The sequence below is a fragment of the Phascolarctos cinereus genome, unplaced genomic scaffold (assembly GCF_003287225.1).
Source record: "Phascolarctos cinereus isolate Bilbo 61053 unplaced genomic scaffold, phaCin_HiC Scaffold_2;HRSCAF=192, whole genome shotgun sequence".
NCBI lineage: Eukaryota > Metazoa > Chordata > Mammalia > Diprotodontia > Phascolarctidae > Phascolarctos > Phascolarctos cinereus.
Genome location: NW_027555625.1, coordinates 300,858,850 through 300,878,538, shown reverse-complemented (window position 1 = coordinate 300,878,538; position 19,689 = coordinate 300,858,850). Strand labels below are relative to the sequence as shown.

At 38.2% G+C, this 19,689-nt stretch overlaps 1 protein-coding gene across 7 annotated transcripts in view; it reads right to left on the bottom strand.

The window, feature by feature from the left end:
• DENND1A (DENN domain containing 1A) overlaps positions 1-19,689 on the bottom strand; it is a 691,139-nt gene that overhangs the window by 371,875 nt on the left and 299,575 nt on the right. For 6 of the 7 annotated variants that reach the window (XM_078150133.1, XM_078150134.1, XM_020967513.2 and 3 more), the window contains exons 6-7: positions 10,168-10,237; positions 1,346-1,426 (exon numbers count right to left, since the gene is read on the bottom strand). In XM_078150133.1, coding sequence (XP_078006259.1) covers positions 1,346-1,426; positions 10,168-10,237 — 151 coding nt within the window. The remainder of the gene's footprint in view (positions 1-1,345; positions 1,427-10,167; positions 10,238-19,689) is intronic. The other variant, XM_020967516.2, reaches the window with a different exon arrangement.

Below are 19,689 nucleotides of genomic sequence, written 5' to 3'. Positions count from 1 at the left end.
ACCTCATCAGTAAAACAACTGACCTGGAAAATCATCCAGGAGAGACAATTTAAAAATTATTGGACTACCTGAAAATCATGATGAAAAAAAAGCCTGGACAGTATCTTTCAGGAAATCATAAAGGAAAACTGCCCGAAGTCCTAGAACCAGAAGGGAAAATAACCATAGAAAGAATCCACCTCACCACTGAAAGAGATCCCAAATTGACAATGCCAAGGAATATAATAGCAAAATTCCAAAATTACCAGATGAAAGAGAAGGTGCTGCAAGCAGCCAGAAAGAAACAATTTAAATATCATGGAACCACAGTCAGGATTACACAGGACCTTGCAGCTTCTACATTAAAAGACACAGGGCATGGAACATGATATTCTAAGGCAAAGGAGCTTGGATTACAGCCAAGGATCAACTACCAAAAATGAGCATGATTTTTCAAGGGAGAGATGGATATTCAATGAAATAGGGGACTTCCAAACCTTCCTGATAAAAAGACCAGAGCTCAACAAAAAATTTGATCTTCAAGTACAAGATTCAAGAAAGACATAAAAAGGTAAATGGGACAGAAAGATACAATATGTTGTTAATAAGGGTGGACTGTTTACATCCCTACAAGGGAAGATGACACTTGCAACTCTTGAGAACTGTATTGTTATTACACCATGTTAAAGGAGTATACATAAAGGGGTGGATATTAGTTGACTTTGATGTAATGATAAAAAAAATCTAATCAAGTGGGTTAAATGGATCCAAGTAAGTGGATTAGTCTGATCTTAGAAAATGTACTGAGAAAGGAGGAGGCAGACAAGGGTAAATTACATTACAGGAAAAGACACAAAATCCTATTACAGCAGAGGGAAAGAAGGGGGGGGTGAGCATTGTTTGAACCTTACTCTCATCAGATTTGGCTCAAGAAGGGAATAACATAATCAGTTAGGTATAGAAATCTAACTTGCCCTATAGGCAGTAGGAGGGAAAAGGGGAAAGAAAAGGGAGGGGGGATAGAAGGGAGGGAAGAAGAAGTAAGGCTAAAGGGAAAGAAAAGGGAAAAGGAGGGAGGGACTGAGGGAGGCGGTGGTCAAAAGCAAAACACTAGTGAGAATTTTTACTTACAACTTCACTAATGTCAAAACATGTTTAATAGCAATGTAAATATACAGCATATATCAGATTGTACGCCATCTTTGGTAGGGTGGTGGTGAGGAAGGGGGAGAAAAATTTTAAACTCAAAAGCATATGGAAGTGATTGTTGATAAATCAAAATAAATTAATAAAATAAATTAAAAAAAAATAAACACTATATAATGAAGCTGTTTCTTCTTAATGACATGTAGTCTGTCTCACTTACCACACTGAGATGGACAGACATTCCTGGATCAGGGATGGGAAGTTTGTAAAGTGTTTCAAGCAGCTCATTTCTTTGACTCTCCTGAAAAAAAGAACATTTCTAGATAACAAAAGGAAAGCTCAGACATCAATAAACAACTTGCATGGAAGAGGTCTGGCCACTGACTCTGCTGTAGCTGAGGATAGTCACAGCTTGGGGACAGAATTGGCACCATAAAATTAGGTAAATGTCAAAAATGCCCAAATACACATCCCATTTTTGCTTCTTCCCAATTCAGTTTGTGTAATACTTGAGAGCAGCTTATAATCACTTTATTTTTCAGTGTCTGGTAACATTAATTTTTTCCTTTGAAAGACATCTCATTGTAAGGGTAGATGCAAAGCACAAATTCAAGAACCTTGACTTCAAATTCAGCATCCTTTCCACTAGACCATGCTGCAGCTAAGTTTTGTTTACATTTTACTTGCAAAGACCAAAGAGATTCTCCCACAAATGTTGGTGATATTCATAACAGGTTACATTCTTAAAAATTATTCTTGTTTTATTCTTATTTTCAGGTCTAAATTCTCTCCCTCCCTTTACTCCTCTCTCCATTTTTTTAAGAAGACAAGAAATATAATACTAATTATACAAATGATATCATGCCAAGCATATTTCTACATTAGACATGTAGCAGATTACTTTTCATGCATTATATACCACAGACTCTCAAAATAATATAGTAATCTGACCCCATAACACTGATTTCAAAATGGAACCAATGTAGTTTCCTGGGAGATTAATGAAGATCTCTATCATCATCCCCAATTTTATCTTAAGGAATCACAGAGTATGTAACACTCTACTAAGAATCTTCAAGTTAAAACAATGTACAATAATGGAGGATTCTGAAACATATTAATTATTAAAGTTATTTGAACATTATCGATTGGATGTCAAAGTAATATGAATTCTAATTCAATGGAAAAACCTAAATCTTTAAAAAGCTTGAAAATAGAAAATACTCTGTATTCAAAAACTATCCAGATGCCAATCCCCATCCTCAGTCCTCACAGTCAGGACTTTCTCAGGAAACAAAAACTGAAATTTAAGAAGAGACAAATGTAAAGTCTGTACCTAGGTTTAAAAAAACAATGGCAAATACAGGAAGGATAAGATGTGACTAGAACACAAAGAGATAAATCAACAACCATTTATTAAATGCTGACTGTGTTATGGGCAATGTGCTAAGTACTAGGGATAAAAAAAAGACAAAATTGAAACAGTCCCTGACCTCAAGGTACTTACATTTTAACTGGGGAAGCAATATGTATATACATATAAGTATGTTAGGAATGTGTACAAAATAATTACAAGTTTTGGGAGAGAGTGAATTAGCAGCTAGGAATGCCAGGAAAGGCATCATATAGAAGGTGGTATTTAAATTGAGTCTTGAAGAAACTACAAATTTCAAAAAGCAGAATTGAGGAGGGTGCGCATCCCTGACACGAGGGATAGTCTGTGCAAAGAGACAGGAGACAGAGAGCCATACTTTTTTGTATAGTGAATAGGCTAGTATGGTTGGGTGGCAGAGTATGAAGAGGGGATTACAGTGCAAGGAGACTGGGAAAGGCATGAAAGGGACAGGTAGTAAAAGATTAAAACGTGAAACTGAAGAATTTATATTTGATTCTAGAAGCAATAAGACACCCTAGAGTTACTAACTAGTGAAACAATAATCAGATTTGAAATTTAGGAAAATTAATTTGGCAGCTGAGTGAGGAATAGGCTGGAGTCAGGACAGGCTTGAAGCAGGAAGAGCAAAGAAAAGGCTATAGTAATAACGCAAGGGAGAGGTGATGAAGGCCTAAACTGGGGTAGTTGCTGTGTGAATAGAAAGGAAGGGATGTCTATAAGATATCGTGGAGACACAGACAAAAACATCTGGCGATGGAATGGATATGTAAGCTGAGTGAGAGGCAGAAGTCAAAGATGACACCAAGTTTAAGAATCTGGGTGACTAGAAGAGCAGTGGTACATTAGATAATAAAAGGGAAGTTCAGAAAAAGGGTTGGTTTTGGGGAAAGATAAGTTCTATTTAGGATATACTGAGTTTGAGATGTCTATGGGACAAACAGTTCAAAATGTCTTATCTGCAGTCATTGATACAGGACTAGAGCTTAAAATAGAGACCAGGTCTAGACTTGGGAGCCATCTGTGTAGAGACTGTATTTGGATCCATTAAAGCTGATCAGGTAACTAAGAGAGAAAGAGCACTGAGAGAAGAGATAAGAGGGCTCAGGTCTGGGATAACCCCATAGTTAGTGGACACGACAAGGATTATGAATCAGCAAAGGAGACTGAGTAGTGGTCAGATAGGTATGAGAAGAATCAATGCCACAAAAACAGAGAGATCATGGTCAACATTGTCAAGCATTAAAGAGAATTCAAGTTGGGAAAGGACAGAGAAGAGATCATTAATTTTTTTTTGGGGGGGGATAGGGGGCACAGAGGCAATCAGAGTTAAGTGACTTGCCCAGGGTCACACAGCTATGAAGTGTCTGAGGCTGGATTTGAACTCATGTTCTCCTGACTCCAGGGCCAGTGCTCTATCTGCTGTACCACCTAGCTGCCCCACGGCCATTAAATTTGACCAGTAAGACATTGTTGATAATTTTGGAGAAGAATTTTCAGTTAAATGATGAGGTAAGAAGTCAGATTATAGGGGAATACAAAGAGAATGAAAATGAGAATGAATGAAAAAATATTTATTAAGTGTTTACTATTGCAAAGAACCATGGTAAGCATAGGGGATGCAAAGAGAAAACTAAGATATTCCTCTTTTTAAGGAGCTCACATTCTATTATGGGAAATAACACGTATAGAAAGTTTGTTTCAGTAAGATGGAAAAGTTCCATGGTCCTTAGGGTACAATGGCAAGGCTGATAATAACACATTAGTGAGAGAAGTGGAAAGACTGGATACAGATGATTTTTAAAGAAGTTTTAAAGGAGAAGAAAGGTAAAGAATAAGGGTAACCCTAAGTTAGGGTTTTTAGGAATGAAGGAGAATTGATATCTTTGTAGGCACCAAGAAAGAAACCAATAGATAAGGAGAAACTGAAAATTTAAGGTAGAATAAGGGTAATAGTGAAGAGAATATGATGGAGAAGTCAGGAGGGGATGAGACTGAGGGTCCATTTAGAAGTACCGGCCTTGGTGAAGAGAAAGACCATCTCTTCATTAGAGATTGGAATAAAGGAGGCAGTGGAGGAGAGGGAGGCCAAACAGTTGTGAAAAGAGGATACTGGATTGTCAAGTGAAGAATAGGGAATTACAGTAGAGTTTCACTGGATAGTCCAGTTTTGTTTTGTATTTGTTTTCCCCAGTAAAACATGAGGCAAGGGACTCAGCTGAGAGGGTAAGGGGAAAAAGAAGTTTGAAGAGAAACAATTAACATATGAAAAGGCCTCTGTGGAAAGTAGAATAAGGAATCAATTAAGGAAGAGGAAAAGGACTGCCTTGCTGCAATGAGTGCCCAGCTGAGATGAGATAACAAATCTATAGTAGACACGGGCAGCTCCTTTGCATTACTTCTTCTAACTCCATACAGCAGCATTTGAGGAGTAGAAGAGGAGGCAGATGGCAAGAGCGATCCAAGTTTGCATTTTGGCAAAAAATGAGTAGGAAAATGGGAAAAGACATTTAAGGATAGAAGACTCTGAAGTTGAACTTGTTAACTATATGGTTGAGATTGAGAAATAAGAAATGAAGACAGAACAGGAATAAATAATGGTCACAGAAAGTATTGAGACCCATAGGTATCAGAACTCATGATATGGATGAAAAGTAAGCCTAGGAAGGGTAAGGCATAAGGAAATTCGAATGATAGTTTATAATCATATGGAGGAAATCTCATAGTTTTTCATTACTAAAATGGAACACTTGTGGATGGTGGCAAGATCCAAAGTGTCTCTAACTCTGTGTGGCTGAAGTGGAGTAGAGGAGCAGGTTGTGGGATCTGAGGAGATTGAGAAACTGAGAGGTTAGGATGTTTCAGGGAGCATCAATGTGTATGTTGAAGGCCCCTAGTGTAGGGGCAGAAACTGAAGAGAAAAAGAAAAGAATGAGTCACGTACTGACTTTGAGAAAAAATGGAGAATGACCTGGCTACTGGTAGAGAAGGGCTGAAGGGATGGTGAAATATTGAGGAGAAAAGAAATGGTTTAAACAGCTACTGTAGAGAAGAAAAGAGAATCAATTTGGGAGGAACAAAAATTTTGTCCTGCTGTGATAAAGGCTCAGATGAAATGAGATCACATAAATTTGTAGTAGGTCTAGTCAACATAGTTCTAAGACTTCCACTAGCTCTGTTCAGCATCACATAAGTAGGATCAGAGGAAGCAAATGGTGGGAATAATCCAGGGCTAGAGTTCAGCAAGGCTTAAATAGTGAAAGGACAAAGAAGCAAGGAATTTGAGAGAGAGAGAGAGAGAGAGAGAGAGAGAGAGAGAGAGAGAGAGAGAGACAGTGTGTGTGTGTGTGTGTGTGTGTGTGTGTATACTGTTTCACCAAAACACCAAGATGTGGATGGGAAGAGAGGTTAGCCAGAATAAGGATAATGGCTTTGCAAAATATTGAAGAGAGGTGAGATTGTAGATCAAGGTGAAAATGAATAGATTTGGAAGGAGTAGGGCATAAGGAAAGATAGAATGATGAAAGGGTATCATTGGTAAAGGAATATCAGAATTTCTTGATCATGGATGTGAAGCACTTGTGGGTAATGGCAAGATTGAGGGAATGACAACCTCTGTGGATATCTGAGATGTGGTAAAGGAGTAGCATGTGGTAGTTGAATAAATGGAGGAACTATGAAGTTAAGGTATTTTTGAGAACATCAACATATAAGTTGAAGTTCCTTATTATGAAGGCAAGAGTTGGGGTAGTCAGGGATTGTGTAAGCCAGTCACTGATCTCACTGAAAAATGATGGAGAATGTCCTAAGCAGTAAATTGGTAATGACCATCAGGTTCTGGATCAGGTGATAAGTTTGGAGAAAATGCTGCTGATGCATGGTGGTGGTAGAGGGAGAATCTGGAAATAGCACTGGAAGATGAGGATTCTGATTCCCCTGCCAATGCATACAGTAGTGATCCAATGAGGTGGATCACTGTGAAGGGTCAGGGCCCCTCTTCATAGAGACAACAATAGCAATAATTTGGGCTCGGCAATCTCAGTTTTGTGGAGGTACATGAAGGGATGGGCTATAGTGGCCTACAAACTCAATAAAAACCAGCAATCTGACCTGGTATCCAAAAAAAGCTAGTGATCAGAACAAGGAAAGTGATTGATCATTTCCCTGGCAAAATCTATCTGAAGAATTGTGCTCAGTTAGGGAGGCAAAATTTCAGGATGATCATATAAAACTGGAGCATGCAGAAAAGTGTGACTGGGAGGACTGCAGACCATGCCATATCAGGATCTGGTGAAGGAATTGGAAATATTTAGCCAAGAATAGAAAGGGCTTAGAAAGTGGTGGGGGATCATCGTACATGATCATAGTCTTTAAAAATATAGAACACTGGGGCAGCTAGGTGGTGCAGTAGATGGAGCACCAGCCTTGGATTCAGGAGGACCTGAGTTCAAATCCGGCCTCAGACACATAACACTTACTAGCTGTGTGACCCTGGGCAAGTCATGTAACCCCACTGCCTAACTTAAATAAAAAAAAATAAAAATATAGAACACTACAATTAGAAAAATACTAATTGCTCATAGGCAGGCCAAGCCAATATAATAAAATTGACAATTCTACCTAAATTAATTCACTCTTTCAATGCCCTACCAAGCAGACTACCAAAAAATTATTTTGCAGAGCTAGAAAAAATAGTAAAAAAACCCCAAAAAACTAATCTGGAAGAACAAAAGGTCAAAGTGTCAAGGGAATCAATGAAAAAAATGTGAAGAAAGGTAGCCAAGCAGTTCCAGATTTCACACTGTATTACAAAGCAGTAATCATCAAAACAATCTGGTACCGGCTAAGAAATAAAGTGGTGGACCAGTGCAATAGATTAAATACACAATACAAAGTAGTAAATGACTAGAGTAATCTAGTGTTTGATAAACACAAAGATCTGAGCTTTTAGAACAAGAGCTCACTATCTGACAAAAATTGCTGGGAAAACTAGAAAGCAGTTTGGCAGAAACTAGGTATAGACTAATATCTCACACATAAACCAAGACAGGGTCAGAATAGATATATGATTTAGACAGAAAGGGTGATACCATAAGCAAATTAGGAGAGTATGGATTATTTTATCTGTCAGATCTAAGGATAAGATAAGAATCTGTGACCAAAGAAGAGACAGAAAACATTACAAGATATAATGTAGATTGAAGTATTTTTTTTAACTTTATTTTTCTTGGGGCTTTTTCTGGGGGGGGGGTCCTCTGTTCACTTTTGCAACATTGATAATATGGAAGTATGTTTTGCATGACTGCACATGTATAATCTGTACCTAATCGCTTGCCATTTCAGACCGGAGGAAGGGGAAGAAAGGAGAGAGAGAATTTGGAATTCAAAATTTTTTAAAAAATGAAAGTTACAAATTGTTTTTAAATATAATTTGAAAAAAATTCATATTTATAAAAATGTAGAACATTGTCATAAGAAGAATTAGCCCAATTCTTCATGGCTGTATCAGGTGGAACTAGGGACAATGAAAAGAAGTTACTGGAAGGCAGCTTTCAATTCAATGAAAAAAAGAACTTCCTAAAGACAGAATACACTGGCTCAGGAGCTCATAGGTTGGCCATCAGTGGATGTCTTCAAATAGAGGTTAGATGACCACTTACTGAGGAAGTTGTAAAGAAGATTCTTGCTTCAGCTATGATTTGACAAAACAATTTTTCAACTATCTTTCAACTGTGAGAGTCTATATCATAACATTTTATGTTTTAAGGTCCCCTCTAGCTCTACCATTCTATGTTTTAAGCGCTTTCCAACTCTAAAATAATATCATCCTTTAGAAGTAAACAGAGAATCAATGGAGTTGGAAAGGAGGGTGGCTATGAACTCCAACATTCACCACCAGCAATCAGAAATATATATTTTTAAACCTTTACACCCTCAGCATCTCGTACACAGTAGTTACTTAATGAATGTTTGTTGAACTAAACTCTACCAAATAGAAGGTATGGTATAAGTAAGAAACAGGATTTGATGAAAACACACCAGTATCTCAAAAGCCACTGAATTCTGCCAAGATAAATGACTTTTCTTTTGTATATAGTAATTCTTTGCTCATAGTCTCTGTTGAGGATGGGAAAGTTTCTTTGAAATCCAAAAAATGAGTGTTAAGTGCAGGACTTAGAAGAAAAAAAAATCTCATTACTATCTATACTCCAGAGTATTTAATAAACGTTTATTAACTAAGCACTCACATTGGTTAGGCACTAGAAAATAAGACGTACACACATATAATACATATATACATACACACAAACATACAATACATGTACGTATATATAAGTATAATATATAACCAGCTCTAAAAGAAAGCAAGGTTTGAGATCATTAATGCTGATGGTAAACTCAATCTGTTATACGTATCTTGACCAAATATGCTGATTTCTATCACAAGTGTGATGGAAAGAGGGATCAGTAACGTGGAGGGATGACTTTAGCTATAAAATACAGCACAGTATAGTGGAATTAACACTGAATTTTAATTTAGTTGACTTGAGTTCAAGATCAGAATTTGTCTGTCACTAGCTTCACGATCTCTGCGAAGTCCCATCCTCTCTAAGGGTATCAGTTCCCTCTTCTATAAAATGTAGATAAGAATAGTTACCTACCTCAAAGGGTTGTTGTGAGGACCACATAAGATACGGCATTCAAAATGTCTTGTAAAGTATAAGTCAACATATAAATGTCAACTGTGATGATAATGATTTTTTTCTAGTTCTAATGCTTTTCAAGATGTATCTACCTTTTCACTATTTGGGGGGGGGGCGGTTAGGCAATGGGGTTAAGTGACTTGCCCAGGGTCACACAGCTAGATAAGTGTTATGTGTCTAAAGCCAGATTTGAACTCAGGTCCTCCTGAATCCAGGGCCAGTCCTCTATTCACTGTGCCACCTAGCTGCCCCGCCCCCTTTTCACTATTTTTATATTGCAATGCTGACAGTTAAGAAATTAACTCCAAGTACTTTGAAAGAAAGGGCTTATAGTCTATAGATTCAATAAAAAATAGTGTAAAAACAGTCAAATTTTTTTAAAAAAGTCATAACACACCTGTTATCAATCTATAATCTCACACCTTGAAAGATGTCTTTGAACCTAATGAGGACTAAACCTGTTTCAAGGAAGGGTCAGAAAGCAATGACAAAGTACAAGAAGACCTATGACTACAGACAGCTCTTTCCATGACACAGAAAGTTAGATAACCTCTTTGTTACAAGACATTTAACATCAGAAGTGTCAGGTATATTTGATAAGTACTTTGATTTCCGTTACAGATATATGCTACTGAATAGAATCACAGAACATCAGGACCCTAGAAGGACCCTTAGAATACAGAACATTGGAATACAAATAGAATATTAGAACAGGAAGGACCTTTAGAGATCATCTAGTTCAAAACCCTCATTTTACAGATGAAGCTATTAAGGGACTTGCCAATAGTCAAATGGCTTCTAAATGGTAGAGCAATGATTTGAACACAAGTCTCCTGATTCCTAGTCTGGTGCTCTTTCCACTAATCAGGTTAGCCTAGTGGAAAATCCTTCTAGCATTTGAAATAGAATCAGTTCAGTTTTTTTTTAAAGATATAATATAAATACCTGTCCTTTTGCTGTATAATCCGCCAAGATGTTGAGCAGTTTATAAAATACTTCAAACCAGGGGAGATAGCTGGGAAAGAAAAAGAAAAATACTGAATGTAAGTGAAAACACTAAAACTCCAAACCATGATCTATTTCAAGTCACGTACATTTTTTTCATTTCATTTAAGGAACATTTAAAAGCACCTGTTAAATAAAGAGCATAGTGATACATGAAAAAGGAAAAATATAAGATCAATAAAATCTGCTAACCCTGCCTTCACTGATCTAACAAACAATCTATGTTCTAAAAAGATCTCCATTTCACAAGCTACATTATAAAGAAATGGTTGAAATGCTAATCACCCCTTACTTAATACTTGTTTAATTTTTACTTAATACTTCAGGGACTGATGATTTCATTATCAAGGGTGGCAGTACTTCGGGCTGTAGCATTGGAGATAGCAGCCTCTCTGTGCCATAGTAAACAGTCTTCAAGAGTTCATGTGGCTGAAAAAAATTAATTATATGTAAGCCAACTTTTTGGTGATGAACCTGACAAAATTCAGGTAGGCTGGTTCTCAGATAAAAAGATACATAGTCCATCATTAAGGATCTATTCAAAGCTGCTTACATTTTAGCAGCAACTGTCAGAGCTTATGATGGACTTGCAGAGCTATTGAGAATACCTTGCCACATTCCTACCCTGATGAGATACTGAAGAACGGTCATTAGTAGACGCTAATTATCATTTTTTTTCTTTAAAGATTCTTTATAAAGAGTATGGGGCAAATAAGTACTCATCATGAATTCTTGCTAAACCTGAAAAATAAAGAGATTTTTATAGAGAAGAAATTAATTGAAACACATATATTCTATCTTTGTATATGAAAACTACTTTCAAGACCATCAGAAAAAAATTTATATTTACCTATCATTATTTCATACATAATAATAGCTCCAAAACAGCACGCGTAAATACAAATCATTTTCCACTTATGCTGTGTCCTATGCACAGGCTACAAGTCCAAATGGCCTTAGAAACCATTTATAATAGCTGGCATTTATATAATCCCTTAAATGTTGTAAAATGCTTTATGAACATTAATTCATCTGAGATTCACAACAGTCTTATGAGGTAGGTAATACAAATATCAATACCTCAATTTTCCATATAAAGAAACTGAGGCTCAGAATAATTAAATGACTTAGCCACAGTACACTACTAGTTAATTGCAGATGACAGGATATGAACCCAGTTTACTGACATCAAATCAGGCATTCTCTCTACTGTGCGACATTGCCCTCTTATCTTGGCACAGACATACCAACCTCCCTCCACTGCCCTCTTCCCTGCATTGAATGAAGTCTTACTGGATAAGCCATGAATGAATTTCTGGCAATGATAACCAACTCCATAGTACAGGAAATATATTATCCATGTCAACTTTCAAAATTATCTGTGTACCCCATGTTAATAGGGCAAAATAACAGTACTTAAAAGTATAGATCAAAAGTAGATTAGTAGCGTGGGACAGAGAGATAAAACATCAGCATAACAACCAGACAACCAGTGTTTTAATCCTCATTTTGTTCCTTAGTAGGTAAGTCCACTTCTACAAATGACTACCCCCTTTAAGTCAGTTTCTTCACCTATAAAAATAGGGAAGTTGGACAATCAATCACCAAGCATATATTAAGTGTCTGCAATGGGCCATTCCAGACGCTGTACCGGCTGCTGAGTTTGAGATGCCTATGATATAAACAGTTCAAAAGGTTCATTATGCTTCATTAACATTCAAGAAAGACAAGTATACAGATTTGGTAGCCACTGTATAGAGATGAAAATTACATCCATGGAAGCTGATAAGGCTACCAAGTGAGGGGATATAGAGAAAAGAGGGCCCAGGAAAAAGCTTGGGAATATACCTCCAGTTAGGGTAAATGGCATGGATAATGATCCAGTATAGAACACTGAAGAGTTGACAAAGAAGTAAGTGGAGAACGACAGAGCAGTGTCAGAAAAAAAATTCAAAGAGGAGATAGTATTCACAAGAATGGCCAAGCTGTAGCAGTGGAAGAGGCGGAGGGTAGGACTAATTCAGGGTTGGAGTTTAGTAAGGTATGAGAAGCAATGTATTTGAGAGTATAGAACAGAGCTGAAATTGTTAACAGGTCAAGATTTGAAAGGAAGGCAAATGAATCCAGATTAGAGGCGATGGCTTAGGCAAGCACAGTACTAGGCAGGGTGGGGAAGCTGTGGCCTTCTAGGTCCCTGAGTGTGACCTTTTGACTGAGTCCAAGTTTCACAGAACAAATCCTTTTACTAAGAGAATTTGTTCTGTGAAGTTTGGATTCAGTCAAAGGGCCACACTTGCGGACCTAGAAGGCCACATGTGGCCTCGAAGCCCCAGGTTCCCCACCTCTGGTACTAGGGGACAGAAGAACTGAAGGTCACAGTGAGAACCTAACCTCTAAATAAGTTTAGGAGGAGTAGAAGATAGAGAGAAGTGGAATTATCAAAGAATATGATTTGAAAAAGGAATTTCAGAGTCCCTGATGTTGAAAGTAGAACATTTGTGGGTGTTTGTAAGATCTTCCCTGTGAATGACTGAAGTGGCAGGGAAGAGCAGATCATGGGACTTGAATAGACTGAGGAAATGGGAGGTTGAAATGTTTAAGGGAACATCAACATGAATGTTTAAATCCTCTAGGATATAGGCCAGAGTTGGTGTGGAAAGGAAAACTGTGAGCCACGTGATGAGAACTACCAGGATCTGAGTTAGGTGATACATTTAAATTGGGAGAATCTCAAAGGTTAAAAAGCTACTGACTATATTGCTTCCGATGAATACTTCAGGTGAAGCCTCTTAGGAATAAGGGCCATCATTCCAAGGCCAAGATTCCCTTTACCACCATTTAAGCAATTCTTCATCAGAATTAATTGAGACAAGAAATAATGAGTATGTAGGGAATGTTGGCTAGATTGGTATACTTCTTCGAAATGCCTCCTAAGAAAATCCATTCATTAATTCATTAACTCAACAAACATTTATTATTACAACCTACTATGTAAAAGGAGCTATAGCAGGCACTATAGGAAATACAAAAATAAATAAAACAGTTTCTGATATGAAGGAATATATGTCAGGGAAGATGATACATGTACACAGATTTATACTTACTGAGAACTAAAATTTATTACTTTTCCCAATATCTGTGGCCAGGAGGTAGGAGAAGTATTATTCCTCCATCCCTTAGATGTTTCAGGAGGTAGTCCCAGACAAAATTAAATAACATTTCCCAGATGCCCAAGGTTTGATGAGGGATAAAGGTAATTGAGGTGGAATGAAATACTCCCGGGGAAAGGAAGGAATTCCCCTAAGCCTCTAGATCAGTGGAGATGCTGCTTTATAAGGAAAAGAGACAATAACAAACCACAATAATCCATTTTAAACCATTAAGGAATTGGGCAGAGGTATTTATTTGCAAGGCATAAGGGAAGATATTTCCTCTAGGTTAGGGGTTCTTAAGCTTTTTTGTTTTATGCACCCCTTCAGAAGTCTGATAAAGCCTATGGACCCCCGTACGAAATAATGTTTGTTGCTTATGTTTATAATTGAAAGAAATGTTAAATTTCAATTAGAAGTTGATGAAATTAAAGATGTAATCTTTTCTCATCTAACAGGACCCACTGAAATCTATCCATGCATTCCTTGGGTTTTGTGAATCCTAGGTAAAAAAAAATGCTGTTTTAGACTTATGAGAGACCTTTTGGGTCAGGTTAGGATCTGCAGGAAACACAATCCAAGAGCAGACTTTAAAAACAGCTGAATTTGAGCAATGACACAAACAGACATCCTAGAGAAGAACTCATCTTTGAAAGAGATGGCACCACTATCTTCTGCAGTCTCATTCTAAGTTAAATTCGCACATCATCAACTAACTGACTTTTGCATGTCTCAAACTGAATGTCTAATAGGCATCTTAAACTTAACTTGTCCAAAACAGAAATCATTCTATTTTCCCCTTGAAATCCGCTTTCTCAACTTTTCCATTATTGTCAAATTACCCAAGTTGACAACCTCACTGTCATCCTCGACTCTTCCTCCTCATTCACCTCACATATCCGATCTGTGGCCAAATCTTGTCATTTCTGCCTTTATAACATCTCCTGAATATGCCCCCTACTCTTCATTCATATCACCATCTCCCTGTTCAGGCCTTCATCACTTGACACCCACACTTTTTTAACAGTGAAATAGACCTAACAATAAGATATACTGGCTTTCCTACCTCATCTCTCCTGACTCCAATTCATCCTCCACATAACTTCCAAAATGATCTTCCTAAAAAGTAGAGGCCTGACAAGGTCACCTCCTTACTCAATAAAATCACAGAGCTCTCTACACCTTCAAGATAAAACACATAATCCTATGTTTGGCATTGAAAGGTCTTCATAACCTCATCCCTTCTTCCCTTTCTGGTATTTTTACACTTTACTCTCATACACGTTCTCTAGGATCCTGCTACATGGGCCTGGTCCTCACACATGACACTCCAGCCCTGGTTTCCATGCCTCCTTCCATGTCTACCCTCTATGCCTAAAGTTCTCTCTCTTTCCCTACCTCATTTCCTTCAAGTATCAGCTCAAATCCTGCCTTCTGCAAGAGGCCAAGCTACAAATGCCTTCCTTTCTGATATTATCTCCCATTTACCCTGCTGGGTAGCATGGTGGGTAGTGTGCTAGAGCTGGAGTTAGGAAGAACTGAGTTCAAATTCTGCCTCAAACACTAGCTCTGTGATCCTAGGCAAGTCACTTAACTTGGGTCTGCCTTGGTTTCCTCATCTGTAAAATGGGGGTGGTGTGGTGGAGGTGGTGGTGTATGTAATAATAGCACTTACCTCCCAGGGTTTTTCTGAGGATAAAACGAGATAACATTTTAAAACTACATTGCAAACTTTAAAGTATTGTATAAATGCCAGTTATTATTAGTACTCTGTATATATCTTGTATGTATCTGTTTATTGTTGGTGTGCTCCTGGAGAACAGGGACAGTTTTTACCTTCATTTGCATCTCCCTCATTTAGCACATTACCTTAATAAAAGCTTTCTGGTTGATCGCTTGCCTATCAGATCACTTTTGATTCCTATTAAGTGAATGCTAAATACATCCACTAAACTCCCTGGATCTTTTTCAGATAAAGTTCTGTCTAATTATGCCTCCCTCATCTTGTATATGTGAAGTGGATTTCTTGATACCGAAGTTATAGCCATATGGGTAACCTTATTAAATGTTACCTTTTAAAGCTTCTGCATAATGTTCTAGCCTGTTGAGATCTTTCTGAATCCTGACTGTCATCTGACAGTTTAATCATAACCCTCCTAGCTGTGTATTTCATAAGAATATTTGATAAGCATGCTATATAGTCACTCAATCCTAGTTACTGACCAAAATAGTAAAACAACATGGGGGCCAAGCAGAGTCAGCTGGTTAGTCAGCAAACATTTATTAAACTTATTAGTGCTGGGGAGACAGAGAGGCGAAAACAGGGTCCTTGTCCTCAAGGAGTTTACTTTCTAATAGGGGAGACAACATGTAAGAAACTAGGTACCTACAAAGTCCATACAGAGTAGGTGAAAGGTAATCTTGGAGGGAAAGACACCAGCAACTGAGGAAGACCTTGAAAGGGCCTCCTGAAGAGGATGAGATTTGGGCTGAGCCTGAAGGAAATGTGGGAGGTGAGGAGATAAGGTGGAGGAGAGGAGACAGAGCTTTCTAAGAATGGTGCACAAGCAGGGCATGAAGATGGGAGATGGAGTATCACCTATAAGGAATAGTAAGTAGGCCAGTATACCTGGATCAATAATTGCATGAAAAGGAGTGAAGTGTAACAAGACCAGAAAAGGAAAGAGCCACATTATGAAGAGTTTTAAATGCTAAGAGAAGGGAATTTATATTTGATCCTTCAGGATCAAAGATCTATGGGAGTTTATTGAGTAGGGACTTGGAGCTGGGGAGAGAGGTGGCATGTTCAGACCTCACATGTCAGAAAAATGACTTGGCACCTGAGGGGGAGATATCTTGGAGTGGGAAGAGATTTGATGCAGGGAGATCAATTAAAAAGCTACTGCAATAATACAAGTGACAGGTAATGAAGGCCTGAACTGGGTGCTGGCTGTGTGAGTGCAGAGAAAGATGGAAGGTGCTCTCAGAGGGGAAGATGCAGTAAGAGATACTGTGAGATGAGTGAGAGCAAGGAGTCCATAATACTAAATTTGCAGCCCTAGGGGACTGGGAGAATCCCAGTGGTCCCCTTTATAGTCATAGGAAAATACAGAGGTGAGTTTAGGGGAAGAAGTTAATGAGTTCTGTTTTGGAAATGCTGAGTTTGAGATTCCCACCTAACATCCAAGTACAGATATCCAAGAGGCATTTGGTGATTGGGGGACTGTATGATTCAGGAGGGAAAGTAGTTCTAGATATACAGATCTGACAACCATGTACATAGAGATGGTAACTGAACCAATGGAAGATCTCCAAGTGACAATACAGAATGAAAAGAAAATCATATCCAGGGGAACTATACTACAGACCCCCTTCCAAGTTGATGTTGAAACAATGATTAATGACTAGCTTTCTGGCCATTCAGCCAGTTCAGAATGTACCCAACTATAGTACCATTCAACTAAATTTCTCCATTTTTTCCCATAAGAACAGCATCAGAGCCTTTTTTCAAATGATTTGCTAAAATCTAATTAAATTATATCTATAGTATTCCCCTTATCGGGTTACCAGTCTAGCAGTTCTATCAAAGAAAAAAGAAAAAAAAATCTGTCATGATCTGTTCTTGACAAAGCCATGCTTTTACCAAATTCCAGTACCCCTGGGTTGAAGCCTGGGATCCTAAACAACCTAAACTTTCACTTCTTTAGTGGGTGGCAATGAGAAAAGCAGTGGACAAAGAAGCAGCAGAATGAAGCTCCTGTTCTAGTTACACTGTGAGCTCTCTAGAACCCAAAACATGTCATGTCTGGGGCCTCAGTTTCTTCATCTGTAAACTAGGGACAATAATATTCATTGGGTTATTGTGAGAAATGCTCTGTAAACCTTAAAAGCTAGATAGCTTTAAGTGACTGTTATTGCTATTTTTTTCCACTAAATATCCCACATTTCTTTCAAGTACTCTTCAATGACAAGATTATTCCCCTCATCACCTCCATCTTCATTCAACTTTTCTTATAAGCTTCATCTTGTCAATGTCCCTCTAAATTGTATTGCCCCCAAACTGGACACAATACGACTGCATCCTGCCACCTCTAAGAAAATCAGGGCCCCTACGCTAACTAAACGGTACAGCCTGGGATAATAAACGATGTGAGATGAAATATCCATGACAGAGAAAGTGAACAGCCCTCTATCATTAACATTTGTTTGACACTGAGACATGCTACTATAAAATTTAAGTAGCTTATCAAAAGTGACTGATAAGCAACTTAACTTTTTACTTATATGACAGTATTATCACTTATTGTAATAGGTTTCAATCCACTCTGGCAGCTGCACATTGGTTATTATGATGGTTGCCACTTTAAAGAGCATTTAGCTCAGCAGAGCAATGTAAACATTCAAGAGGGATTAGGCAGCAGATAAGTTTCTCCATTCCCTTTTTGCTAAACAAACCTCAGCAGAGTTAAAAAGCTATTATGATCCTCTGGAGAAAGCCTCTCCAAAGGAGACTCCCCATAAAGATTAGAGGAGTCTTTGTAAACAAGACCAAAGAAGGGGTACCAGGAACGAGATCCAACCCCCAAAAGGCTGGGAAAAAAAAGCAAACCAAAAAATGGCATGTCTACTTTCACAGAAAACAGGGTCTCAACAACACTGTCGTGTAGTGCAAGTCAAAAAGACTGGGTTCAAGTCCCAGCTCTAACAATTATTAAGTTACCCTAGATAAGTTAATTTTTCTCAAATAACCTTCAATTTCTTCATCTGCATAATGGACAGAAAAATTCACAGACTATCTACCTTGTAGGGTAGTCAGGAGAAATTATTACTATTATCATTACAAAAATGTTAGCTGCAACTAATAACAATAGTAATTACTGAATGATGAAAACCCTTGAAGTATTTTAGGGATGATTCATGAAATAATGTGGTTACTGGCCCAATTCTCTTTCAATAAGGTCTCGATGATAAGTACAAACACTAAAATCCCTTTCTCTTTCTGGACCTCAGTTTCTTCATGTTTATGATGAACTAGGCAAAATGGTTTTTAAGGACCCTTCTAGCTCCAAAAGTTGCAAGCTCTCTTACCCATGCTCTATGTCCCAGCAGGCTGTCTCCTTCAGTTTTAATACTCAATGATTTAAGGTCCCCTCCAATCCCTGAAACTCAATTTGCCATTTGCTATAATCCTCATAAAGTATTCTTTCTCTCTGATCTAAACAAACCAATTCCTTCTTCCATGAAATTTAGAATTATAAACCAAGGGAAAGGTTTATTAACTTCTTCAGGACCTGGCCAATAGCTTTTCCTTCAGGGCATTTGATTTCACCAGCTCCTGACCTGGCTCCTCATACTTATCCTCATGCACTGACTGATGGCTATCTAGCGAGGGCAGTGTGGCTGTGTCCCCCTTCAAAGAACTCTTGTTTTCCCTTGCTGGGAGGCCAGGGTTCACAGCTGAACTTTATCTTGCTTCGGAGCTGAGAGAGTTTCCTGTACAGCTTCATTAAATCAGACTGGTCAGCGCTGTGGGGGTTTCCTCTGTCACAGGTGAGGATATTGAAACCCCAACTCCACTTAAAATGTGTCTGTCATCATCTAGTAAATAGGGCTTCCCCATATAGGGAAGTGAAACAAATACTAAATGTTTCTACTTCCTTGATGTCTAAGAGAATAAACCGTAGGTTGAGTAAAGTTCAAACTCCTTAGCATTCAAGGTCCCTCTTTACCTCTCTACAATAAGTCCCCCTCTACAGGTCACACCAGCACCCTTTTGTTCCAGGCTCACCCTAACTATTCATTCATATCTCATGAACCTCAACCCTCAACTGCTGAATTGACTTGAATTTTAAAGCTCTATTCCAGCCTCACATCTTCCAACAAGCCTGCCCAGATCCCTCCCCAGTCAGGAAACGTTCTTTAACAGACTGGCCCTCTCACAACACTTCACTTTGCACAGGCTGTCCTCCTTATCACCTAATGCTGGAACATTCTTACCCTACTCCTCTATATCTCTTAGAACTACTAGGGCCCCTCAAGGCTCCCCGCAGGTATCACTTCCTTCAAGAGGCCTTCCCTGATTCTTAGTTGTTAGTGTTGTGCCTCCCCCATACTCCCCATCAATCACTGTGTGATTTTTTAATATATATCTTATACTTTTGTGAAGCTGTCATATTTCCTTGGCACAGTGGTTCTCAAACTGCAGTCCAGGGAGTGAACTTTGGGGTTTGGGAGTCTCCAAGACCCTTTCACTGGGTCTATGAGGTTAAACTATTTTCATAATAATACCAAGATGTTTGAATTTCTAATATGG